This window comes from Bos grunniens, chromosome 4 (genome assembly GCF_055505025.1).
Source record: "Bos grunniens cultivar Pamir isolate PY7600 chromosome 4, Bosgru_T2T1.0, whole genome shotgun sequence".
Taxonomy (NCBI): Eukaryota; Metazoa; Chordata; class Mammalia; order Artiodactyla; family Bovidae; genus Bos; species Bos grunniens.
The window spans coordinates 1,683,533-1,710,113 of NC_141168.1; the positions used below are offsets into that span (position 1 = coordinate 1,683,533).

Genomic DNA, 26,581 nt, shown 5'->3' on the forward strand with positions numbered 1-26,581 from the left:
TCTGACGTAATTTGTTTTAAACAGTCATCACAGAATAAGACGATCAACACTAATTTTTCTAATGATCACCCTTTCCTATACCCCCCTCCGCCTCCCCCTGCCATATGAACACATACAGAGAATGATATATACCATTTTCAGGGGAAAGTTTGTCATAAGCATCTTCATAAATATAATTCCTTCTTATTGTGACATTAATTCCATCCAGAAATGGACCATCTCCTTGAACTTCTTGCTTATCTGCATAAATCAATCTCTGAAAGATCTAACAGAGGAGAAATTATAAGCTTACTTGAAAACAACATTTTGTTATAAACACAAGCAGCCAGAAGAAGAAACTGTTAAATAAACCTTAACTCTTTTAATAAATTTTGAGGCATAAATTCTGAGGCAAGTTTTAAAGGCCAAGATACCAAATATTGATGTTATGCCTTATCAATAAATGTGCAGTATTTATGTAATATTGCTCCTTTTCCCCACTTCACAACAAACTTTTAAAATCTCATGCTGTGGCACATTTTCGGTACTTCCTTCTAGAGACTTCTATACAACTCCAGGTGGAGCAGAAAGAAGAGCAGCTGAGAGAAGCAGTGCATTGATGCTGGTATCAGTAGGGCGAGCCCCCGGGTGAGAAAAACCCAGTAGCTGGTTTTACGCTAGAAGTCCAGCAGAGGGCGGTCAGGAGCCATGTGACACCATGTGTGTACGACTGTGCGAGTGTGTGTGAGGTTTCCTTTTTTACTTTTTACCGGTATAGTTGATTTACAATGTTGTGCTAATGTGCGTGTTTTAATGAAGAAATGTCAATAGTGTCAAATGTTCTGTGAGAAAAGTGGGCAGGCCTAAAAACACCCTCTTGAAGCTGTTTTGTAAATAGTGAAGTGTGGCAGTTTTCAGAAATTCGCTAAGTAAGTTGGTGAATACAAACAAAACATCTTTCAAGAGGTATTTGGTTGGGTTATGCTTTCATAAACCATGGTCAACTATTACAATCTAGTAAGAAAATATATTATTCAATCACAGGCACCAGCCGGCTTTAGAAAATCTCCCACTGGTGTTACTTTTTCACACTGAACTGGCTGAGTCGATCTGCAAAGAACCAACTGGAAGCATACCTTTACCCGCTCCTCAAACGGAACCACGAAGGGCAGCTGGGTCAGGATGGCGAGCTGCCTCTCCTCAGACACGGACAGCGGCGGAGACTCCAGACCTACTGCAACCAGAGAATGCCCTGTGAGCCCGCCTGTCCCCTCCAGACTCGGGGCTGTGCTCTGCCAGGCCGCACTCACAGACACCCTGGCACAGGGGGCCCTACTGGGGCTGCCGGGGCGGGGGCGGTGGGGGCTGGCTACCCAGGCACGAGGCGCTTTCCGGCGATGACACTCCTGACCCGGCTGACTAAAGTCAGAGACCACAGGCCAGGAGCCCGGAGGGTGCACGCGGCAGCACACAGCCCATGCTCGGCCAGCTCAGGGCACGGGGGTGCGCGGGTGCAGGGCACTCACCATCCAGCGTGGACCGCAGGGGCCCAATCCTCCCCATCCGCCGGAACCGCCACGCGTTCCTGGACGCCGGGACGTAGAGCTGGGTGACCTGCGGGGCGACAGCCTGCTCAGCGCGCGGCCCTGGCTTCAGACCCGCCCGCTCCCTCCCAGGAGACCTTCTCACACTCTCCCCAACGCGGGCCACGCTTTCACACTGTCACACTGCAGTTATTTTTCCTAAACACACTCCAGGGAAATCGCTACTTGCTCTAGTCAACAACATGTAATATCTGGACATAGTAAGTCACCACAAAATGACTGCTTTACAAAGAAACCAGATCACCTTAAAATCTAGCAATTTATTACCATTACCAAATATTCACGTTCTCATGACTAAAACAAGTTGTGTGAGTGAGTAGCCAAATAAGGCTGTAAGTACTGACCCACTGTCTCTCAGGTCCCCTCATCCGACCCGTCAGAAAGGCCCACGACCCCAAGGCCCTCACCACTACAGGACCGGCCGCAGCTCTTCAGCCTGGGCGCCAGCCACAAGCTTAATGCAAAGATGCAGCATGTGTGCGGACAGAGCCATGCTCCTGAGACACTCCTGATGTGTCTCTTCTCTAACACTTCTGTAGTCGTGCTTCTTGTATGCCCAGTCACTCTCTGCCCCCAGCCCCGAGATTCTGAGATGAATCCAGTCATGTGTTTAAAAACACCCTGAGTCCTTTGGTAATGTTATTTTCATTATTTCAGAACAGGTTACACTACTGAATTTACTTTACATCTAGATCTTAGTAATATTCACATTTGTCTCTGTCCCTTTAGAAAGTCACAAATAACTTCCATCTCTTTTAAGTATTAATACCAAAAATATATTGATACAATAAAAGCAAAAGTTTTTCAACTTCCCCCAAAAAACCATTACACGTCAATACACTTTGTGGTTTAAAGCAAATTAGGATTAACAACAAATGCAGGATGCATGTGTCAGCCAGTAATATTGTTACGATTTCTGTGATCTAAGAGTCAGCAACAAAAGTTTACTCCTAATTGTTAATTACATGATAAATAACCTTAAAAGATTTATTCTTCTCAGAAAAGATACAAACTGAAAAAATAAGTTTAATGAAAAATATGTAAAAGATCTTCCAGGAATACCTTATCTGCTTTAATATCCTCCTGCTCTGACAGCCAGTGATTGGGGGGGCAGAAGTTCCTCCGCGTGTCCCTGGACTTCAGCATCTTCACCAGGTTGGTGATGACCTGAGGGGGGAGCAGGACCAGGTGAGGCAGGCAGCCCGGGGACGCCCGCACAGCTTGGAGGCAGAGGCACGCATGGCTGCCCTCAGTGCCCAGGACGGGGGTCCTCCCTGAGGGGCTGCTCCCAACAGCAAACCCGCTCACGGAGGAGGGTCTCGCTCTGTGACCACAGGAGGAAGCTTCTGTACAAAGACAGAAAATGACGCAAACGTGCAAGGGCTGACTTTTAAAAGCTACGAGGGAGGTGGCAATTTTTCAAACACAACGTGGCAATGTATAAGCTCACCTGAGCGGCTCTCCTGAGGTTAAAGCACGCTAACTCTCCTGAAAAGCGCTCTACCTGAGGTGCGGGGGAGGGGGGCAGCATCCTACACGCGCCTTCTGCACCTTCCAGAGGTGCTTCCAGTGTCCCTGGACGGAAGCCTCTGCCGTTCGTCTGCACCCCCTGAATTCTACACAAGCCCAGCCGACCCTCCTCCAGAAAGCCTTCCCGCACGCTCTGGTTGCCCAACGCCACGCGCTATCCCAGCCCAGACCACACTGCTGCCCCCTCAGGGGACATCAGCCCCTCCATAAACAGAGCCCTGCCGTGAGCCCCCCGACACGGAATACGACCGCCTGCCTAGAAGCGCAGTCGGCACCCCCGACTGACAGTGCTAAACCCTGTGATGTGCGATTAAAGACCCTAACAGTACTGTCGGGCTTCAGAAGACACCAAGTTACACACGGAACAGAAATGCGTGTGTAGTAAACAAAGATAAACCAACACAAAACAGGGAGACCAAAGCGTCTTCACAAGACCAAGGCCTTTGTAAGCAGGAGAGGATCCTGCAAGCACTCTGTACTTAGTGACTCTGACCGTGTTTTCTGATCGTCAGCCAAGCTTCTGTACACACTGCTTCCAATTCAGTAAAATAGAATTTGAACTAAGCATTAGGAAATGTCCTTCTGTGTCCAACCAAAGTGGGAGAGAAGGGGTCCCTGGTTGCTATCTCAGGCCTCCCCGACACAGACTCCAGCTGGATCATATAACCAGGAAAGAGAAAAAGTAACACCTGAGGAGCTCGGCCACCCGGTCAAAACGACACCAGTAAAAACCACTCAAGATCTAGAACACAGCTTTCACACTGGTGGGCATATGCTGCCAACTCTGCTGTGACGTCCACTGCACGGCATCTTAAAGCCTACTGTGATGCTATGGCATGTCCTTTTTGAATCAGCAAGAAACCAGCACAGGTAAGCAGTGAGAGCGTGTGACCCTCCACCCGCGGCTGCGGCACCTGCTCGGGGGTTAGGCCACACACAGGCGGTGCTTGATGACGACTGAGCAAGCGCAGTGGAAGTGGCCTGAGAGTCCGGTTCCACCTGGCTAACTGCTGGTCACAGCAGGGCGTGGCCGATGACCTATCACACTGACTCCCGGGTGTCTCTCAGTTTTGCTCCCCAGGAGGAAGGATACCTTGGTGAGCTACATTCTGCGTGCTCTCTTGGTTCGGGACAAACTCGGCGGGGTTCACACGGAGCGCAGCAGCAGGCACCCTTCTAACAGTGGGGACAGAAGCAGGACCCCTGGGCACGGTGGACAGCATCTCTCCTTTCATACACCCACACTGGTATTCTAAGTGAATTCAGGTGTGACAGCTCCTGTGCTGAAATTTATCCACCACCCACAACTGCTGACAAAAGCCGCGCCTTCTGACAGTTAATTGTTTATTTAAAGGCACCCGTTCGCCTGTGGCCCTCACCCATCACCCCCACATCCCCTCCGAGTCCTGACACTTCCGCACAGCACAGCTGAGGAGATGGCGCTCTGCAGAGCAGTCATCTGCTCACGTCCACAGCTGCCTGACCCCAGGAGACACGCTGTCCTCCACCTCCTGGCGTTCAACACCGGCCAACCTCTCCTGCCGAGGACGTTCTGTTCCAGAGGTGGCAAACATGATCCAACTGTTCAGAAGTAATTAATGCCATAATTTACTTTAAATTACTGTGAAACCGAACATACACTTTCAATATAGGCATTCCTTTCCATACTCTGATATTCTACAGATGAAAAAGAAGTAACATAAAATGTCCTATCCTGGTATCACTGTATCCTCTTTCAAAAATAAAGGAAAGAAGGCTTGCCTGGAGGCTCAGTGGTCAAGAATCCAACGGCCAGTGCAGGAGACCCGGGTTTGATCCCTCATACAGGAAGAACCCACATGCTACGGAGCAGCTAACTCTGGAAGCCACAGCCCCGGAGCCCGCATGCCCGAGAACCCGCGCTGCACAGGAGAAGCCGCCGCCACCAGAAGCGTGTCATGGCCACTGGAGAGCAGCCCCTGCTCCCAAGGCCCTGCAGCAATGAAGACTAGCACAGCCCGAAGGAAATACATACATAAAACCTTATAAAAACGAAAGGAAAGAGAAAGATGGGTGTGGGGGAGGGGAGGAAGGAGGCAAGGACAAGGCACAGGGTGAGCCGGGCCTGAGCGCCAGCAAGGAAGGGCTGGCAGCAGAAGCCACTGCGGAAAAGCGCCTCTGAAAGCGGACAGGAAACCAGACTTGAAGACGCAGGGAGAGCATGGCTCAGCCAGTGAAGCTGACTCGCAGACAAGCAGCAAACAGAACTCTTAGTGTGACTATCTTCAAATATTGCTTTATTCAAAGCGTATCTCAAATACAGGGTTTTAAAAAGTATAAATGTGCCCCAAATATCACACAAGATATACTTGTATCTAAAATGCACTTGCTGTGTATCTGAAATCCAAATTTAACTGGGTGACACATATTCTTGTATGTTATATTTGGCAATATGAGCCATGACGAATTTCCAAAATATTTTAGAAATGTCATATCTCCTAAGAACATTTTTGTCCTTTATTTAAACTATTTTTTCTAACTTGTAGAGAAAAATACAAATTTTAAGAAACCATGAAAATTTAACTGGATCTAGAGGATCATTACCAAAATCAGATTCATTATAGTCTTCACAGACGAAAATAGAGACACTCTATACAGTCAGCAAAAACAAGACCTGGAGCTGGCTGTGGCTCAGATCATCAGCTCCTTATGGCAAAATTCAGACTTAAACTGAAAAAGTAGGGAAAACCACTAGATCATTCTGGTATGACCTAAATTCAATCCCCTATGATCATACAGAGGAGGTGACAAAGAGATTCAAGGTACTAGATCTGGTGGACAGAGTGCCTGAAGAACTATGAACGGAGGTTTGTACCACTGTACAGGAAGCAGTGACCAAAACCACCCCCAAGAAAAACAAACGCAAGAAGGCAAACTGGTTGTCTGAGGAGGCCTTACAAAAACAGCTGAGAAAAGAGCAGTGAAAGGCAAAGGAGAAAGAGAAAGAAAAACCCATATGAATGCAGAGTTCCAAACAGCAAGGAGAGTTAAGAAAGCCGTCTTAAGTTAACAATGCAAAGAAATAGAGAAAAACAATAGAATGGTAAAGACTAGAGATCTCTTCAAGAAAATCAGAGATACCAAGGGAACATTTCATGCAAAGATGGGTACAATAAAGGACAGAAACAGTATGGACCTAACAGAAGCAGAAGATATTAAGAAGAAGTGGTAGGAATACACAGAAGAACTATACAAAAAAAGATCTTATTGACCTGGTAACCACGATGGTATGATCACTTACCTAGAGCCACACATCCTGGAGTGTGAAGTCAAGAGGGCCTTAGGAGCATCACTATGAACAAAGCTAGTGGAGGTGATGGAACTCAAGCTGAGCTATTTCAAATCCTAAAAGATGATGCTCTGAAAGTGCTGCACTCAATATGCCAGCAAATTTGGAAAACACTGCAGTGGCCACAGGACAGGAAAAGGTCAGTTTTCATTCCAATCCCAAAGAAAGGCAATGCCAAAGAATGCTCAAACTACCGCACAATTGCACTCATCTCACATGAGAACAAAGTGTTAGTCACTCAGTACTGTCTGACTCTTTGTGACCCCATGGACTGTAGCCTGCTAGGCTCTTCTGTCCATGGAACTCCCCAGGCAAGAATACTGGAGTGGGTTACCATTCCCTTCTCCAGGGGATCCTTCCAACCCAGGGACTGAATTCAGGTCTCCTGCATTGCAGGCAGATTCTTTACTGCTGAGCCACCAAGGAAACCCATATGCTAGCAAAGTAATGCTCAAAATCCTTCAAACTAGGCCTCAACAGTACATGAACCGAGAGCTTCCAGATGTACAAGCTGGATTTTAAAAAGGCAGAGGAACCAGGGATCAAATTGCCAACATCCGTTGGATCAGAGAAAGAGAATCCAGAAAAACATCTATGTCTGCTTCACTGAGTACGCTAAAGCCTCTGACTGTGTGGATCACAACTGTAGAATATTCTTAAGAGACGAGGATACCAGACCACCTGACCTGCCTTGTAAGAAACCTGTATGCAGGTCAAGAAGCAACGCTTAGAACTGAACATGGAACAATGGACTTGTTCAAAATTGGGAAAGGAGTACATTAAGGCTGTATATTGTTACCCTGCTTATTTAACTTATATGCAGAGCACATCATGTGAAATGCCGGGCTGGATGAAGCACAAGCTGGAATCAAGACTGCTGGGAAAAATAACAACTACAATATGCAGATGATACCACTCTAATGACAAAAAGTGAAGAGGAACTAAAGAGCCCCTTGATGATGGAGAAAGGAGAGAGGAAAAGCTGGCTTAAAACTCAACATTCAAAAACAAAGATCATGGCATCTGGTCCCATCACTTCATGGCAAATAGATGGGGGATAAAGTGGAAACAGTGGTACATTTTATTTTCCTGGGCTCCAAAACCACTGTGGATGGTGACTGCAGCCATGAAATTAAAAGATGCTTGCTCCTTGGAAGAAAAACTATGACAAACCTAGACAGCATATTAAAAAGCAGAGACATTACTTTGCCAACAAAGCCATGCAGTCAAAGCTATAGTTTTTCTAGTAGTCATGCATGGATGTGAGAGCTGGACCATAAAGAAGGCTGAGGGCTGAAGAACTAATGCTTTTGAACTGTGGTGTTGGAGAAGACTCTTGAGAGTCCCTTGGACTGCAAGGAGACCCAACCAGTACATCCTAAAAGAAACCAACCCTGAATATTCATTGGAAGGACTGATGCTAAAGCTGAAGCTCCAATACTTTGGCCACCTGATGCGAATAGCCAACTCACTGGAAAAGACCCTGCCTGATGCTGGTAAAGATTGAGGGCAAGAGAAGGGGGCAACAGAGGATGAGACGGTTGGATGGCATCACCGACTCAATGGACATGAGTTTGAGCAGGCTCTGGGAGACGGTGATGGACAGGGAAGCCTGCCGTGATGCAGTCCATGGGTCACAAAGAGTCAGACAAAACTCAAATTCTGTGATTTCAAAACACCTTTAAACACATTCCCTTTCTGTACATTCATTTTTAGTACCACCAGCTGCTAGAAATATTTAGTGCTGAAAAACCAAAGCTCACAGAAGTAACCATTAAAAAACCACATGAAGTGACGCGAGATGTCAAAGGCAATGAAAACTGGAGTAACAAGTTTAAACTGGATCAACAGACACCCAGTGTTGAGATCAAAAAGACAGTTTTCCTCTCAGTAAATTTTATCAAATTTCCCGGCGCAGATATGCCTGCTACAGAAGACAGTATGGACACAGAAAGACTGGCAGGTTTAGACGTGAACAGGCCTCCAGTCACAGGGGTGCAAGTCCGCACACTGAGACAGGAGCCACCACGCCTGCCCCGCGGGACTGACTGCGCCCGGGCCTGCAGCCTCCGCTGACAAGCACCCGCAAAGGGCACCAGCAGCAGCCGCGCTAACTCCAGGCAGCAGCTGTCAACCGGCCCTGAGGAGACCCTGAGACAGTGAGACCCGAGAACCAGTGAGTAAGAAACATGAACAGAGGCAGCCAACAAGTGAACACCAGGGTGACTGAGATGCGCCAGCGCAACACACAGCTTTAGGAGACTGTCACAGTATAAATGCGCCCTTTCACATTTATGCATGCGTTTCACTCGGCTCCCGTATCATGCTCTTCCATGCTGGAGCTAAACCTTAGATAAATACTCGAGAACTAACAAGATTGTTTAAGCAAATATTCAGAAATGCACTAAACTGTTACGTCTGACTGATTATATGCCACTACAGTGAAAAACAAAGGAATTCCCTGGTGGTCTGGTGGCCGGGACTCCGGGCTGTCACTGCTGAGGGCCCCGGGGCCACTCTCTTGTTAGGGAGCTGGGGTCCAGGCAGCCACACAGCTGGAAACCAAGCAGTGACACCCACGAGCAGGTGTCCCTTAAACCCAATGTTCAAAGACCAAGCAGACAACTGGTTAGAAACACACAGATGTCTCATGAAAGTCACACCTGACAACTGTCCCAGCTCAAGGTTTTAAATTAACATGCACTGTTTCACAAGATTACTGTATGTTTTAAAGTCCACTGGCTATCAAGATGGCAAGAAAATCTTGACCTTAGGGAAATAGTCTTAAGCAATACACATTTTACATCATAAAATAAACTTACACACATAAATAATATATCTGATGAGGACTTAAAGCTATGAACACTCAACTATGACATTTCTAAGAGGAGATCACTGATATTTAGCTTTATTAGTGCAACCAAAGAAAAGCATATATACTCCACAATTGGAAAGGCGCCTGTAATAATCTTCTGATCTTAAATGCAGTGGGCAAAATCAAACATCTTAGGTAATTACCTTAAAACTTTAAAACAAAGCATAGGACAAGGCACATGATTTACGGGTATCTAACTGGGTAAATGTGTGATGTGATCAATATATAATAAAGAGTTTTTTAGATTTTGATTTCCTAATGAAGAATATGTAAAAACAAAATACAAGAAAAACCAGTGAAGTACCAGCTCTAAGATTATTCTCTTACAGAAGGCCAGAATGGTTTTCCCCATGTGACCCTCAGCTCAGAATGACTTCAGCGGTTGTGTGTCTATCCTGCGTGCTCTCAGCTCTCCTGCCGAGTCTCTTTCCTTATGTAGTGATGCTCGAAGAACAGGGACTGCCCGATTTCATTTATGGCTCCCCAGCACAGCGCAGAGCCAGGGTTCTGGGGATAAACACTGTGTGTGTTTAAAATAATTGACAGTAATGACACCCCAGCCCATAAAAGTCATTAAGTATCTGATACGGATTCCTGTTGTCGATGGCTAACCTAGTCTTATAGAGCCTTTAGTTATTAGTATTCTCCAGCATGTTTAAAACACTACAAAATTACTTCTTAAGGTATCCACTTTATTGAGTAGGCAAAACCAAAGCCAAAAAAAACTTTCAAAGACAAAGACATGGCAGGCAGCTCGGCCACTTTAGAGGAAGCCTGGATCTGCCTCACTGGTCACACTGACAGTCAATGATAGCATGGTTCAATCACAGCTAGGGCACTGCTGTGGTTTTCTGTTTTCACTTTTTAAACAGTCTTTTTGACACTGAAAAATCCAAATCAACCACCAGGTAGGAGAAAGCCCCTCCTCTCCGAGTCCCTCTGCGCACAGATGAGCGCAGTAAGCAAGCAGGTTCCCGCACAACTTCCCCCCTCGGGGTAACTCCAGGGCAGCCTGGCAGCTGCTCACAAAAGCACATCAAACAGGAGTTCCTGTCTCCTGCCAGGGCTAACGCAGTCACAGCTGTAAATTACATGCGGAGAGAAGCTGATAAATTTGATAAACGTACAAACTGTTTTAGCAGTGTCAGTGTGGGGCTCAGAACTGACCTCGGTTCCTACAGTGACAAAGAAGGATGCCCCCATCCACTCAGAAGTCTGCTCTGTGACCAGCCCCCAGAGCCCCTCTAGGAGACCAGTCTGGGAGGACCATCAGGAGCTAAAAAATGAAAATGGCTGGTGGCTGGAGGAGCCAGGTCTCCTCACGCGCAGCTCTGTCAAAATCAGCAGAATGCAGGCAATTACTGCAAAATGCTACTGCTTTCTTTGGTGGATTCGATTCCTTGAATTCTTCACCTCAAATGTGACACTGAAACATACAGAAATGCTAAACTTTCGTCGTCACACTTCCCAGGGGCAGTGGAGAGGAGCAGCACAGTCCACACGCTGGCTACGCCACCCCGGGCTGAGTGTCCCCATCTGTAAAACGAGGACGCCTGCAGCGCCCTCCTCACAGAACTACCGCTCGCGTGGACTGGTCCCTGTGAAGTCCTCAGAACACCATCTGAGACAGCAACCACTGAGAGTTAAATTCTACTTCATATTAAAGACAATTTTTTCTGAAAAGAAAATAACTAATATCAGCTGAATCTGTTCAGAGACCGTGCCTTGATTTTTTTCTTTTTTTTTTTTGGTGGGGGGTGGGCTTAGCTCAACAGCAGGCAGAACGATAACAACAAAATCTTTACAAAGAAGAGGAATCTTATTCAAAAACTTGTCTTCAAACAAGTCTGCTCTAAATTCAGATCTTCATAACTCAATTTGAAACCTAAAGACAATCCTGTTTCAGAAAAGGTGAATGCTCACGCTAATTTTTAAAACAAACAAAACCCCTGCAATCCTTAATAAACTAGTAGTGAATCATTTTGAGGCCTAAATACAAATTCACTACAGAATTTTCACTTAATGCTTATGCAAAATAAAGCAGGACTGGGGAAAAACATCTTAATACAGCATGATTAAATTCAGAAGGTTCTGGGTGCTAAAGATAAGGCCCGGTATTTGAAAATTACGAGACTGTGAACAGGTGCTATAAAATAATGAAAGTATCTGATACTGTACACGAAACCTGATAACATGCATAGTGGAAAGTTTTACTAACAAACATCCCAGAGTTTAATTAGATTGTTAAAAGAAAAACATATGCTACCATTAACAGCCACGTCCAGGAAAAGCTTACACAAGAATTACAAGTTTAAATGGGTGACATAGCTTATTTTAACTTAGAAAAGATGCAAAAGTGTTAGTCTTTAAGCAAGGACATATTAAGGGCTCAACATGTGACCTTAAGAGTTTACTTAGGAATACAGAGACAGGTAATTAAAATAAATTGTGCAAATATATATTACATCAATCCGCACATATTATAAATTCAATGATGCATTAGTACTGTATTCAGTGCAATCAAAACATTATCAGTTACTCTCACTGCTACTAATGCTGGTGCTCAGAAGTGAAATGTGTTGTAAAACCAGGCAGAACGGGCCGCACAGAGCCCATCGTGGGCTTGCAGGATGAATAAGCAGCCCTTAATTAGCCCATCAGGTTAAGTGCAAGCATTAATGGGCCTTTCCTAAAGTCTAGCTTGACATCTTTCTCCAAACATGGCCAAGAAGAAAGTTCCATTAGCAATATTAATACAAGCTTAGTTGATCATTTTCATTCAATTAACTTCTTTCAATTAAATAGATAGCTTGACAAAGCAGTGATAAAAGACCCAAAGGGACAGCTGACGACTCCAGCTGAGCACAGTGTGCAGAGGTCGCCGGCGCTAAGCGGGCTGTAAATCTAGCGCTCAATTTGGGAAATGCATTTCTTCTGCTCTTGCTCCTTTAATGAGCGACTTTAGCTGACGGGGTGTGTTTGCTGCAGAAATTTCACGGGAAGTCAAGCACCCTTTTCTTTTCTTTTTTCCACCCCAGTAGTTGTGTTCTCTCAGTGGTGGTGGTTTCCTGCCAACATTTCAGCCACAGTAACTCATAACTTCTCTTTCTGCACGGTTAAAAATGAAGGTATTTTAAAACAATTTATATTCAACTTGCAGTAAGTTAATGATCTTATTCCACCTTTGTTAATCAATTTCTTAAGATTAAATAAATAAAACTCATAAGAGATCTTTTACTGAAAAATAAAAAAAATTTTAATTATACATCACCTTGTCACTGAAAGTACTTGGGGCAAGTTATAACAGATATATTTAAGAATGTCAAAACAAGGCTTTAAAAGGAGGCAAACATAAAATGAAAAAGACTTTTCTTACAAGTTTTGCAAATTATCAAGCCGGAAACAAACCCGTATCTCTAGTCTTCTAAAATGAGTCATCCAAAAAAAAACCTGTACGTTATTTGACCTCAGTAAACAAAATATTCATACACTCATCACCTTAAATAATTGAATCCATCGTTTCTGCTCCATCTGTATACACTGCTGCATTTCAGAACTGGTAGTTACTCCAATACTTTGAAAGGCGGTGATATATTCTTCTCGAACTTCTGGCTTTGTTTCTGGATATGCCAGTTTGATGATCCCTAAGCACGCGTCGCGAAGGCATCGAGACAACACTACCAGTTCTTCTAAAGTAAAAGGCATCATTGACGATTGTCTTTGACCTACAACTGAAAAACATAATCCAATTTTCTATTATATTTGGGCTCCCCCTCCCATTTCTTACACACTCAAAGACTTAAAAGGCTTAAAACTCTTCTATCATCTACGAAAATTTGTTGCATGAGGTCATCAACAAATGGATTGCTCAGAATTCTCACCTTCTATGGGGTCTCCGAAGAACTCGTTATCATGTATGGAAATCAGTGAGTGACTGAACAAGGAGCTAAACAGGTAGAAGAGTGGGATGATTCTACTAGAATCTTCAAAAGACATAGGCGAGCCCCTTGATATCACCTGAAGCAATGGTACCATAGACCTTGAAATTGGGAGAAAGGAGAGAAAAACACAATGGCTGAGTTTGGGAACAAATTAAGACATGACATCAGACAAATGTAAGCAGGGAAAATAACATTTACATTAGCAATTCAAAGACCTAGAGGGCAGGCAAAGTCACTCGAACAACACAGGTTAATAAGTAACGTACATTAAAGAACAGGACACCAAGCCACCGGTCTTTATTAACATCCCTGCTGCGATTCTCCACCAGATAAAGCTGGTTGTTTATCTGAGGCCCCAAGGGTCCCTGAAGGGCAGTCAGGGTCTGCGGCAGCACTCCTCAGGACACACACTCTGCTTCTTACGCTGAACCCCATCCCCGTCCCCGTCCCCTCTACAAAGGCAGACAGTTCTGGTCTCAGGAAAGGTTTGTCCAGGGGCGTAAACTGAGGAACACTGGAGGCAGTTCACTACTGAGCCCAGAGACGCAGCAGCAGATCATCACGGCTTCAGTCCTGGGCCGCGCCTCCACTCACCAGACCCACAGCTGCGCTCCCTGGTAGGAGACCCGCGGGCCTGGGGCAGTTCTAGGTGGGCTGGCCCCCTTCCCTCCCAAGAGCTGGGGCCCACAGCCTACACCCCCACCGAACACGGGCTCACACAGCTTCCCCAGTTTCCAGCGCACACCCATCCAGTCCCGGGCCGGCAGCCCGCAGGCCAGCCGGCTCTCACCTGCCCCATCCCTCCTCCTCTCGGTCCTCAGTCCCAGGCAGCCACTCCCGTCTAGGAGGCAAGGCGCGCGCTCCAGGGGCTGGCCCTCCAGCGCTGCCACCGTCCCCCGGGAGGCAGGGCTGGAGCTGAGGCCGCCGAGGCGCCGCTCTCGCTGTGGGCGAGGGGGAGCCACCTGGTGCCAGGTGTCCAGCAGCCCCGCTCAGGGGTCAGCAGGCCAGCTCCAGCGCTCACACAGGGGCACGGCTGGGCGGAAACACAGCCCAGACACGCAGCAGCACTCAGCACAGAGCACCCCGCCGAGGGAAGCCACCCACCCCCAATAAAAGCGCAGCGAGAGCACACACACAGAGAACAAGCACGACCGCCCTGTCACCTCCCTCATCACCCACAGGGGACAAGAGCAAAGGCTGTGCGCCCAGAGCAAGGCCAAGCCCTGAGAGACAGGAGCCCCCGCCACTCACTGCCAAGTAACCCCATCAAGCCCAGTCCTGTGCCATCTGCACAGTAGAAGAAAAAAGGCGCAACGCCATTTGCTTTGCTGAGTGAGTAAAGCTAATGGTTTGTATCTTTCAGCTCCCTCGTCACTCACTGCAGAAGCACAAAAACTGGAAATGCTGCCAAACAACACTGAGGAGAACACGGGACAAGCCGGGCTGACCAGCTGCCGTGTGGAGGGAGCGTTTCCTGAATCTAGGTGCACGATTGAACTGCTTAGCTGTGGCCCTGTTGACAACACTCGCACTTGAAATCCTCATCGCCCGCCATGCACGTATGTGCCAGGATGCATAAAACTCTTAAACTGCTTCCCAAAAACGAGATGGGGGCAAGCACTCAACGTTAGCTCACTTGTTCTCTTTAACCCCCATGAGGTCAGTTACAGAACAACAGAAAGGTGACTGGCAACAAGGGTCAGTTATGTGCCTGTGGTCTTAACCAACCAGGATGGACACGAATAATGTCTCTCGACTCTCTGCTGATGATTCTTTCTGCCATTAACACCAACTGAAATATTTCTCTGAAAACAGACCCATCTCAAAGACTTGTTGCTCAGTCGTGTCCAACTCTTTTTGACCCCATTGACTGCAGCACACCAGGCTTCGCTGTCCTTCACTATCTCCTGGAGCTTGGCAAACTCATGTCCATTGAGTTGGGGATGCCATCCAATCATCTCATCCTCTGTCATCCCCTTCTGCTCCTGCCCTCAAATGTTCCCAGCATCAGGGTCTATTACAATGAGTTGGCTCTTCGCATCAGGTGGCCAAAGAATTGGAGCTTCAGCTTTAGCATCAGTTTCTCCAATGAATATTCAAGGTTGACTTCTAGGATTGACTGGTTTGAACTCTTCGTGCAAATAAAAAGTCCATAATTTACTACAATGAAAGGAAAAGATACTGACTTGTGACTGGGAGAGCTGGCTGGACCAGTAGCATCAACGAGACGTCAAACAAGCCCTCCCTTCTGCATGCCCCCTCAGAACAAGGGTCTTCAGAGCGGAAGCTCTTATGGCAACTGCACTCGCCCCTGAACTGGCGGAGCTTCTCGTCTTCTCCAGAAGCTCTCAGAGAATGCACTCCTGTCTACTGTAGCACCACCAGCCATTGCAGTCAATGTGAAAAGACACAGGCAGGGTGAGAACAGTCCCCGCTGAGTTAAAGACAAGGATGAAGCAGGCCAGCCTCGCCGCACAGGCCCGCGACAGGCTAGGTTCTGGCCCCCTCAGCTGCACCTGCACCCCAATCACCGAGGAGCCGGTGCGCCCCGAGACCAAGGGCGGTGGGGGCCTGAGTCCACACCCCGACACGCGCCCCATTAGCCTCGTGTGTGCCAAAGCTCAGGAGTCCCAGCTGGGTAAGCCCTGCTGCCAAACTACTTTCAAAATACCCTTCGTGCTGTTTTCAGGGGAGTCGGGCACTTCACCTGCATTTATTGTGATATAAACGTGATGAGCCACACAGCAGGAAGGTGTTAGCACACACTGAGTTCCCTGTGGGACCTGAGTAAACTATACGCGCAAAAGACACATGTCCTCAAATGGGCTAAGAAGTGATGAGTTTTTAAAAATGTGTGTCATTTCACTGACTTATAACGCTAATAACTTAATACGATCACCACCGCCGTGACAGAACATGTGCACACGCTGTGCTCCCTCCCCCGCGGGACACCAAGGCCAGGAACAAACAGGCCGTCAGCAGGCGGGGCCGGGATGGGACCCTGTTGCTAAGCTAAGACACCTGCAGGGCGACAATAACCTCCTGCCCCAGTGACCCCCAGGCTCTCTTGCCTAAACAAACCTGTTGCTCACCAACGCCAAGGTGGGCACAGCCACCACAGGCTGAAATACACTCACACAAAGAAACCAGAAACCTCTGGCTTTACTTTGAACATGAAAGGATACAGAAGATACGCTCTGGACCGGAAGCCACTTCTCCCACGTCTCTACTGCTGCCGCCGTGAGGTACAGGACCTCGCTACTCTGAGTTCCATCAGCTGCAGCGCAGTCACTCAGAACCCCCTCACTCACAAACGTGTTAAAATCACACGAAAGCACCTCAGCCTGTACTACGAGCGCCTGCCAGTCCCTCTCTGAGGCTTCCTGGCACAGGGCCGGTGGGGGCCCACCCACAGGCGCTCTTCCACCCCCCACCCCGACGAGCTCCAACCCAGAGAGCATGGCGCGGGCGGCGGCTGCAGAGCAGGGGAGGAGGGCAGTGGGTGGTACCAAGCGCAGCGCCAGGTGCCCAGACTCCAATGCGGCTTCCTGTCTCGGGTCCCTCCTGCCAGAGGCTGTCCTGCGGGGAGGCGGGCTGGCGGCTGCAGGTGGGACCTCCGGCGGTGACCACCGCAGGCAAGTGCGTGTGGGAAGCCGAGTCTCCGAGAACTGAGACACACTTCTCACACTACCGCACAGAGGACGGAGCCCTCACAGAGAAACTCAGCATGGCAACGGCCTCCACCTGCTTACCATGCAGGGTTTCTGAGTATCGAATGAATTCTTGATATATTACACACAGTCAATAAATATGTACTTTAAAGATTCTAGCCTGCAAGTTACACAAGACTTCATATAAAAATTCAAATTATTTCAACAAAGAGGTTTAGAAACCAATTTTTACAATATCTTGTATGTTTTAATGTTTGTAATGGTGGTAGACTTGCTTCAAGTCTGTATCTTCACTATCAAAAGCACAGAAAAGACACGGAGCAAAGAAATGTCAAGTTTCTGGTTTCCACAACGTGACTAGGAGTGTGTGTGTGGCCACACCGTGCAGCGTCAGGGCCTTGGCTCCCTGACCAGGGCTCCCACCTGCACCACCTGCAGCGGTGGCTCCGAGTCTCGACCCCAGACCTCAGGGAGGGCCCGACCATGATTTATAAAACAAATTTACCCTCAGATAGAGCCATACACTTAATACTATACATAGATTAGGCATCAATTTTTTCATTTTGTGAAACTGAGACATCTAGACTTTTTTCCCTAATGAAATAAGCTCGGTATAAGCAGTACTTAAAAATACCTCCCTACAATGCTTTTTATTTGGCGGCCACTTGTCACGTCCTTAAGCTCAATGTGTCCGTCTCTGTAACACCTACCCTGTGATCATCCGCGTTGTCATTGAAGATATGAGAAACCAGAGATGTCTCAGAAACCTGGCATTGAAGGCTAAACTGTAGAGAAGCCTAAAAAGGAACGGGGAAAATAAGTAAGAGTTAGCAAATCGTCATCCAGTATATTTCTCCAAAAAGAGAAAAGTGACAGACGGAAGATAACGTACAACTGAGAAGGTATCTGTCCTGACGCCTCCCACGGTGGCTGCTCCCCACAGCTGAGGACACCCCGGGAACCCCGAATGCTGGGGGCCTGTTCTCACTGCTACGGCACTAAGCCGGCCCCGAGCTGCGCCTGTGAGACCGACCCCAAAGAGAGCTGGGCATGCCCTTCACACGCGCACCGACGTGTGCCGCCCTCAGGACACAGCACAGGACAGCGATGTGTTACAGTGCTGTGCGTCACCAATATCACTCACACACGGTAACATTTTCCAACTGATTGTAATGCCCTACCTTTAAAACACACACACACAAATGTGTAAATCGTTTTTTAATGCTAACACGTCAAAATTAATTTAAATCTAAAAATATATTTTAAAGGCTTAAAAAACCCCTCCTGTATAAAATCAGAAGGCTAAGGAGCTTTGTGGATACCTAAGTTTAATTTTAAATTAGCTTTACTTACTATACTGCGTTTTTGTAATAGGACTTAATTTCTAGTCACATTTTTAGACAGGCAGGACTCAGAAATTAAATTTCAAACTTAAGAGACTGATCACACTAAGAAAAGGTTTAGGACAGTAGGGAAACGTGGTTTTAAGAAAGGGATGTGATCTGCCTTTACAATCATCTCAGAAGAACCATGAAGTCAAAGAGCGAAGACTAAGCTTGCTCAGTGAGCAGCACTAATGAGGATAGGGCTTTCCTGGTGGAGTCAGAGAGCGCACGAGCAGTGAGCCTGGCACCAAAACTTAAGGATGAAAACAGAACGCTGCATTCTGAAGACCTACATACCATCTAGTCTTACACACCTTTTGTGTGATGCTGAACTTAACACGGAATCACTGTATTTTCAGGGTGGAAAAGACCTCTGGGATGCTGTTGGACCCGAGTTGTCAAGCAAGCTCATGACGGAGCAAGCAGCACCCCAAAGGCTCCTGAGGAGCCAGCAGAGGTTGCCCCACCTCCTCAACAGTGAGGCCACCAGCCTTGGAGTCTCCTCAGGTCAGCCACTAACAGTAATGGGATGATCTAAGTTAAAGCAGCATGTAACGTGCATCCAGAATTCTCTACAGTTAGTAACCAGTTGCCATAAACATTGTTCTGAGTATAATAAAAAGTATTTAAACAGACCAAACTTTGCCAAAAGTGTATTAATTTAAATGCCTGTAGTGGAAGAGAAACGAATGGGGTTTAGATAAATCAATCACTCTTCAAGTCTTAAGTTGGTTATTTTCCTGCATTCAGTCAAAAACATCAGATATATTCCTCAGCACCAGCAGTTTCTAAGTATACAATAGGGGTTACAGAGTCCTGGTTTTAAAAAGTCCAATCGTGTCTTAGCGTGGTGCATTTTGAGATGTCCAAATGACATTAAAAGCACATCACTGAGCCTCCCTGGTGGTCCAGTGGGTAAGAATCCACCCGCCAACGCAGGGGACGCGGGTTCAATCCCTGGTCCGGGAAGATCCCGTAACACAGCCCGAGGGCCACAAGCCCTGAGCCTAGGGGCCTAGAGCCTGTGCTCCTCCACGAGAGAAGCCAGCACAGTGAGAAGCCGGGTGCCACAGCGAAGACCCACAGAGGACGCCCTCTCGCAGCAGCGGAGACCCAGCGCTGCTGAAAGTGGGTGCGTCTAAAAACAGAGAACCATTTAAAACTCCGGAAAGCACGAAGGACGATGTGAAACGTGCCCGAGCCATGAGTCCCGGGCTGGGAGACTCTAGGCGACCGCTCGGCCCGCCACTCTTCAGGTGCCACGTGGCCCCGAGCAGCGTCTGCATCAGAGAACGAGGGGACCCTCTCGCACCGAGGCTATGGTCTCTTCCAGCTTAAAAACAGGAAGAGTCTGCAGGAGTGAGTTACACCTGCCCTGAGCACACACTTACGCATGGTATGGGCACCACACTAATTCGTTCAGTTGAGAAATTAAAACATAAGAATGACTGGAATAATGAAAAAACAGTAAGAAGACAATAGATCAATTAAACAAACCATGGAAAACAATGAAAACAAAGCTATGGAAACCAAGACCTTTCAACAGAAACGAATTCAAGAAGGTTCTGCTTGCCTTATTTGTCCTTAATCAAGAAACCACGGCCTCTGTGAAAGAATGTACCATCTAGTATAACTTCACTGACGTGATGTCTTAACTTGGTGTTAGTATAGATCCTGACACTTAGCTCCTCAGAGATCCGAGGAGCGACTGCTCTAAGGAGGCACGTCCTCTATTCTTTTTTCTTAACGGCAGCAGCACGAGAGACAAGGTATTCCGCAGCATTTCACCCATCTTCCCAGAAGTAATCAGTTAGTATCTTGGAGTAAATCACCCAGACACACCAGACAGAAGTAAACAAAAGTGGGTTCTCCCAACACATCCTCCTCTAACACAGCCTTTCAACCAAGGTTGTAACTAACATCTTTCCACATGAATATACATACGCATTTCATAAGTTATACTTCAAGTATAACTTGAAGTATACAAGTTATACTGTCAACATTCTGTCAACATTCTGAAACTGTATAAATTAATCACTTAACAGGCAATAAAAACACAAATTATTAAACCATTTTCTACACGTTAATGTTATTTGGGCTTGACCGCTAAAAGGCGAGGAAGTGACGTATGCTTTACATACACTGGGATATAGTTAAAACTACCCATGAAGCTTTATTTAGCTGAGACAACACTATGAGTTAATTAGTAAAGGGCAACATTTCCAACCCAGGTCATAAATTCAGAGCAGTCCGTCTGCAAGGACGATTTAAGTTATTAAAGAGGACACAGTGGGAGACTCCTGCTCACACACAGGCAGTGAAGGTCACGACAGCAAGGCATTCTCAGAGACCTCCTCTGTGTGTAAAGGGTCACAGGTAACAGAAATACGACAGGTCAGCCACCCAAGGACCAGTCCACTCCTGCAGCCACAGGCGCAAATGTGATCTTTGTGTTTTCCTGCTCAAAGGATCACTCTTTTTGCCAAGTCAATACGAAAATACATATATAAATTTCATCTGTGAGATAGTGCAAGATAAAAAATTAACTCCAATTTCCTTAATGATAATAAAAGTTTTAAGATGAATTTCAGTTTGAGGCAACCTGCTAAAACATCATTCCTTCACAGACAAACCGGGGACTAAGGACAGAAGATCAGCTTCGACACACTGCTGTGCTCTGTCAACGTCCCAGCACCAAAACCACAACAGTTTAGACACACAGCTCCCTCCCCTGACGACGAGGCTTCTCTCCAGTTTCCGTTCAAGAGGAAACAGACACTATTATACAGAGTGAAGTAAGCCAGAAAGAAAAACACCAATATAATATACTAACGCATATATATGGAATTTAGAAAGATGGTAACAATAACCCTGTGTACGAGACAGCAAAAGAGACACTGATGTATAGTCAGTCTTATGGACTCTGTGGGAGAGGGAGAGGGTGGGGAGATTTGGGAGAATGGCATTGAAACATATATGGTATCGTGTATGGAGCGAGTCGCCAGTCCAGGTTCGATGCACGATACTGGATGCTTGGGGCTGGTGCACTGGGACGACCCAGAGGGAGGGTATGGGGAGGGAGGAGGGAGGAGGGTTCAGAATGGGGAACACAGGTATACCTGTGGCGGATTCATTTCGATATTTGGCAAAACTAATACAATATTGTAAAGTTTACAAATAAAATAAAATTTAAAAAAAATTAATACTCAAAAAAAAAAAAAAAAGAAAAGAAGGGCGCCTTCACTCCTACTGCAGTTTACAGGAAGACAGCAGAGGCACCGCTGGGACCTTATGTGACTTCTTGGATAACCCCTTCCCTTGCTTTTTTTACAAGAAAACTTAAAAAACTTTTAAATAAGCTTTGTGTATGCTTTTCCAAGTTTACTTGTATTTCCTGTGAAGTGTCAGTCAAAAATGTTTAGAAAATTATAAGATGTTCAAAACCCACTATAAATTATATTCCTAAATTTGACTAAAGCAGGCCTAGTTTATTAGTTTGATATCTCCAACAATAACCGCTGCCAATTCATTTATAAATATGAGTTCAAGATAGACAATAAAATCATTGTGTACTGAAAATATTAAAAAGCTCACAAATTTTATGTGATCTTTGTAACAATACAAATTATAACAATAATCAAACAGCTCCTTAAATCTATCACTTATATTGAAAATATCATTGATAATAAAAGTAAACATGAAATCACAGCGCCCACCCCCCCGCCAAAAATTGTTTCTCTCTGTAGGTACATTCTCGGTATTGGTTCTAAAATCCTCTAAAATTTGTTTACAAAAACATGAACAGTGACGACTACTTCTGGAACGTACACGAAACATGAATTTATATTCTTTTCCTCTGAAGTCATTTGCATAATCAATCTCAAATTATTAAAACTATGATTCTATAATCAAGAGCTAAGGAGTGCCCACGACCACATTAGTGGTATTTAGAGAGCAGACAAGGAAACAGCGCCCACGACTGCCCAAACCAGGAATGAGTGACGTGAGGCACAGTCAGGCTGGCTCGTTCTAGTTTCTGGTAAAAACAACTGAGCACAGGATGTAATAAAACTAATCCTAATGGCTTCTGATTTGATATATGAACAAGAAAACTAGAGAAATGGTCACATCAACCTTTCTGATCCTTAAAGTGTTAGTCGCTCAGTCGTGTCTGACTCTTTGGACCCCATGGACTATAGCCCATCCATCCATCCATGGGATTCTCCCCATTTCCTTCTCCAGGGGATCTTCCCGACCCAGGGATCAAACCCAGGTCTCCCAAATTGCAGGCATACTCTTTACCATCTGAGTTACCAGGGAGGCCATGATCCTTAAAACATTATCTTTAAAATGCCATTTCAAAGTCTTTACATGTTAATGAAACAAAAGAGCCCCCTAGAATATGCTTTTCTGCCCACCTTAAGTATAAATCCAAACTCCTTAAAATCAGCTCTCTAAAAGGGAGACCCTACAGTAAAATGAAAGTTTCCCTGGGAGCTGTAGTTACAGGTGAAATCTCAGGATATAATAAACCAGGGGGGTTTCTGAAAGGTGACAGCCTCTGCAGGGCTCTGATGGACACGGCAGCCAGGGGGAGGCAGGGAGGCGGCAGCTGTCTTTGGACAGACACTAGCGCAGGCGGAGGGGAGCGGTGTGAAACGCCTGGAGGCACAGAGGAACGCGAAGACGCGAAAGGGACGAAGCTGGCTGAGGCAGGGACAGCCTTCCACAGCGAGAAACAGAGGAGACGCAAGCGACGCTGGCTTAGGGGAGGACACCGCACCACAGTCAGCAAAGGAAGGGGAAGACTTCCCGAACAAAAGGATTCACTGGGAGATGTTTAAGCAAGACAACGAAATAGTGAGGGTCGTACTTTGACAGTTTAGTCTGGGAACACGTGACACGAAGTTCCCAGCACTCACACACCATGGGGACTGAACGCACACAGGGAATCCCTGAGACAGGCGCGAATCTCATCACACAGCATGGGGACTGAATGCACACAGGGAATCCCTGAGACGGGCGCGAAGCTCATCACACAGCATGGGGACTGAACGCACACGGGGAATCCCTGAGACGGGCGCGAATCCCAGCCTAGACTCCCGGCAGCACTGCTCCGCACGACCGTCTGTGCTGAGCAGCCGGTCCACGTGGGGCTGCCCGTGCCACACAACCAGTGAGTGCCTGCGATGCGGCTGGTGTGCCCGGGGAAGCGGAGGGGCCACGCTTCACTAGCGGCTGCCCTCGGGACACCGCAGCCCCAGCATGACGCCCAGGTTTTGGGGAAGATGCTGAGCTCCACCGCAGGCACTGTGAAAGGAGAGGACGCCCTGCAAAAGGGCTGAAGTCGAAGCTGGGGCTCAGGAAAGCCGTCCGCGTGGACAAGACCCCAGAGGATCTACCAAGCAGAAAGGAAAAAAGAAACTGAACACGAAGAGAGGGCAAAGGTTAAGAAACACTGAAACAGAGACCACGAAGAACCTGCAGAAGGCAGTGAGGAGGAGGAGCCCAGGAGGAAAGGGAACTCAGGCGAGCCCTGCATCTGTCAGGCAACATGCAAACCGGCTCCCAGGACAGGGACACGGCAGAGGGGGAGACCGGGCTCAGGGTCCTGCCACCGCGCAGGGCGCCAGGGAGACGGGTGGCCGCGAGCGGGCCCTCCTGCACCATGGACACCCCCCAGCAGCACGAACCCACCAGTAAAACACCAGACTCCTGCCCACGAAGCCAGAGGAGAGTCGGCCAGGGGCAAAGCTGAGCGCCTGCGAGCCGCTGTCCTCAGTGGCTGCGAAGTATCCATGTGCGAGGCTCAGTTCTCGAGACACTGGGAGAGAGCCGGCCTTCTCCTGCCCCCGGCAAAACCAGTGAATGCCTGCTCACATTCAAAGTTAGTGAATATGTTTTCCGAAAGAAGAACAATTTTTAAATTCAGAAACGTATTCAGATTTCCAAGTTCAATGGTAAGATCTACAGACTTTCATAAAAGGAGATGGAGGTTCATTAACTACTTAATCTTTAAAAATTAAAATAATTCACATAATTCAAAACCCAAAACCCTGTTAAAAAGTATACAGTTCCAAGTCCACTCTCTCCGCCTCCCTTGACCCGCCCCCGCCCCCTGACCCCCCCGAAACCAGACGTGATGAATCGCGCCCATGAATCCTTGTGAATGCTCCCAGGATTCTTTATGCAAATACACATTCTACCTTTCCCACCTTTAAGACACAAAATATTACTCATTGTTCTGAAACTTCTTTTTTTCACTTAAACATGTATCTTAGAAACCTTTCCATGTCAATGTAGAAAGGGCCTCCAAATTCCTTCAGAGTTCCTGACGATCAACGTTAAACAGAAGCTAAAGCCACAAATCCCAGCCCTGAAAATAAGAGGGATTGCTATGAGCCTGGGAGGAGCTGAGAAAGAGTTATCAGCCTAGACTTTACTAATCATCTTTTAAATACCTTCTTAAAAGCTGAAAGCAGTTAACATCTACAACAGCGAAAATAAGCCTATTTGCTCTTTTACGAGCTATGAAAAACACTCTAAATACTCAGAACCTAATATATTTAAACCATAAATAAAATTCCTAGAGTACTTTCTTAGAGGAAACAGGTGCTGTACTCATAAAACCCAGGCTACGTATAAAGCTCCTCTCTCATTAAACACCTTTTGGAAGCAGTTCTGTAGTAAACCTCAGGCCAGGGCAGTGGTACATCAAGTCCAGTCATTACTGCCCAGAGCAATGGACTTTGAGCTCCAATAAAATCAGTGGCCTGCTTGGGCTGCAGGTCCTCAGATCTCACATCCTGCTCTGATGCAATTAGCCCACAGTGAGCTAATCAACTCACCCAGGGCTCACTGCCTCACGACGCCTCACTTCCTCAGACAGTAATAAACACCAGCGAGCCAAGATAGCACCTCATTAGCTGGCTGCACGACTGTTTACAAGGCAGCTGCGGCCGAGTGCTCCCTGCACACAGTTTGTGTCAAAGCATGCTTTCCTAGCCAAAGAAACAGCTCTTCACAAGAGGGGGCTCTGCCAGGCCACCGGGGACGCAGGCCCCCACACGCCCGCAGCGGGAGGACCTCAGCCCCCGGTGGACCCGCCACGTCCGCTCTCACGTCCTGCCTGCCCTGAGCACGTGTCTGCTGAAGTCTAGGAACCTGCTTGGCTATCACTCAAAGCACAGGGAAAGGGGAGCTCAAAGTTACTGTCACACCCACCGGCCACAGTTAAACTTCCATGTTTTGTCCTTCAAACGTTCACTTCACTGCTTTGAAAAACAAAAGGATTCTTCAGGTACCAAAGTAAACTATCACGGCAATCTGACAGAACGAGCCATGACACAGCCCGCAGAGAAAAGCCCCCACTGGCTCCCTCACACGGCCCCGGGCAGGCCCGAGCCCCCAACCAGGGCAGCAAACCCAGGGCACCCCCGCGGCAGGGGGCGCAGCACTCGCCTGGCCCGTGGCACCAAGACGCGGTGCTGCACCATGAGCGTGTGGCAGATGGCCGCCATCAGCGTGAAGGCCTCCTCGCTGGCCGAGTCCCTCCACACCAGGCTCAGCAGTGTGTTGGTCTGCTGCTTCGTGTCCAGCTTCTTCAGACACTCCTCGGCGACGTACAGCACAGACAGCCGCCCATCCTCCTGAAAGGCACAGGGACCGGTCGGTCAGCCACGTCCTGTCAGAGCTCAGCGCGACTCACATGTGAGAGGCATTATGTTACAGGTTATCCGCATCACGAAGAACAACCTCAGCGTCTCTGCTAAGTCGCGCCTCGAAGGGCCCCCACGTCCCCTGCAGACGCCTGCGGAGCAGGGCCGCGGGCACACGGCTGCTGGGGGACTCACGGAGCTCTAGTCCTCACACTGAGAGCAGGGCTCACTCCACAGTGTTCAGACCGCTCTAGACGAAGCACACCTGTGTGAAAACGGATTCTCATCTGGCAAAATTTCCACTTTAAATGACTTGAGATATCACAGTTTAAGAAAATATTTAAAAACTTAAGAAAAAAAAATCTAAAGAAATACACAAACCTGTCATTTTGTATCTTAACTTCTCTAGAATATCTGATACACTGACTAAAATCTGAGCTAATACTCAATGAAGTTTACCTATCTGGTGTATTAATGAAACACGTACTTTCCTCATGTGTGTATACACATATATACATATGAGTAAATAAAATATGACTATATATGCAGTCTTGGGTATTGCTGACTGTACTGTTCGGAAACCTGGATGAATGTAACTTCTGTAATCTGT

The 26,581-nt window shown here is 47.1% G+C and overlaps 1 protein-coding gene across 9 annotated transcripts in view; it reads right to left on the reverse strand.

Annotated features, from left to right (window-relative positions):
* Positions 1-26,581, reverse strand: part of UBE3C (ubiquitin protein ligase E3C) — a 115,729-nt gene that overhangs the window by 44,406 nt on the left and 44,742 nt on the right. For 7 of the 9 annotated variants that reach the window (XR_015161839.1, XM_086394684.1, XM_086394690.1 and 4 more), the window contains 8 exons: positions 25,775-25,962; positions 17,639-17,725; positions 13,198-13,355; positions 12,815-13,047; positions 2,646-2,750; positions 1,506-1,593; positions 1,116-1,213; positions 133-265 (listed from right to left, as the gene is read on the reverse strand). Coding sequence is in view for 8 of the 9 variants with exons in the window: in XM_086394684.1 (XP_086250810.1) it covers positions 133-265; positions 1,116-1,213; positions 1,506-1,593; positions 2,646-2,750; positions 12,815-13,047; positions 13,198-13,355; positions 17,639-17,725; positions 25,775-25,962 (1,090 nt within the window). In the remaining variant the exon portion in view is untranslated. The remainder of the gene's footprint in view (positions 1-132; positions 266-1,115; positions 1,214-1,505; positions 1,594-2,645; positions 2,751-12,814; positions 13,048-13,197; positions 13,356-17,638; positions 17,726-25,774; positions 25,963-26,581) is intronic. The other 2 variants (XM_086394686.1, XM_086394691.1) reach the window with 1 other exon arrangement.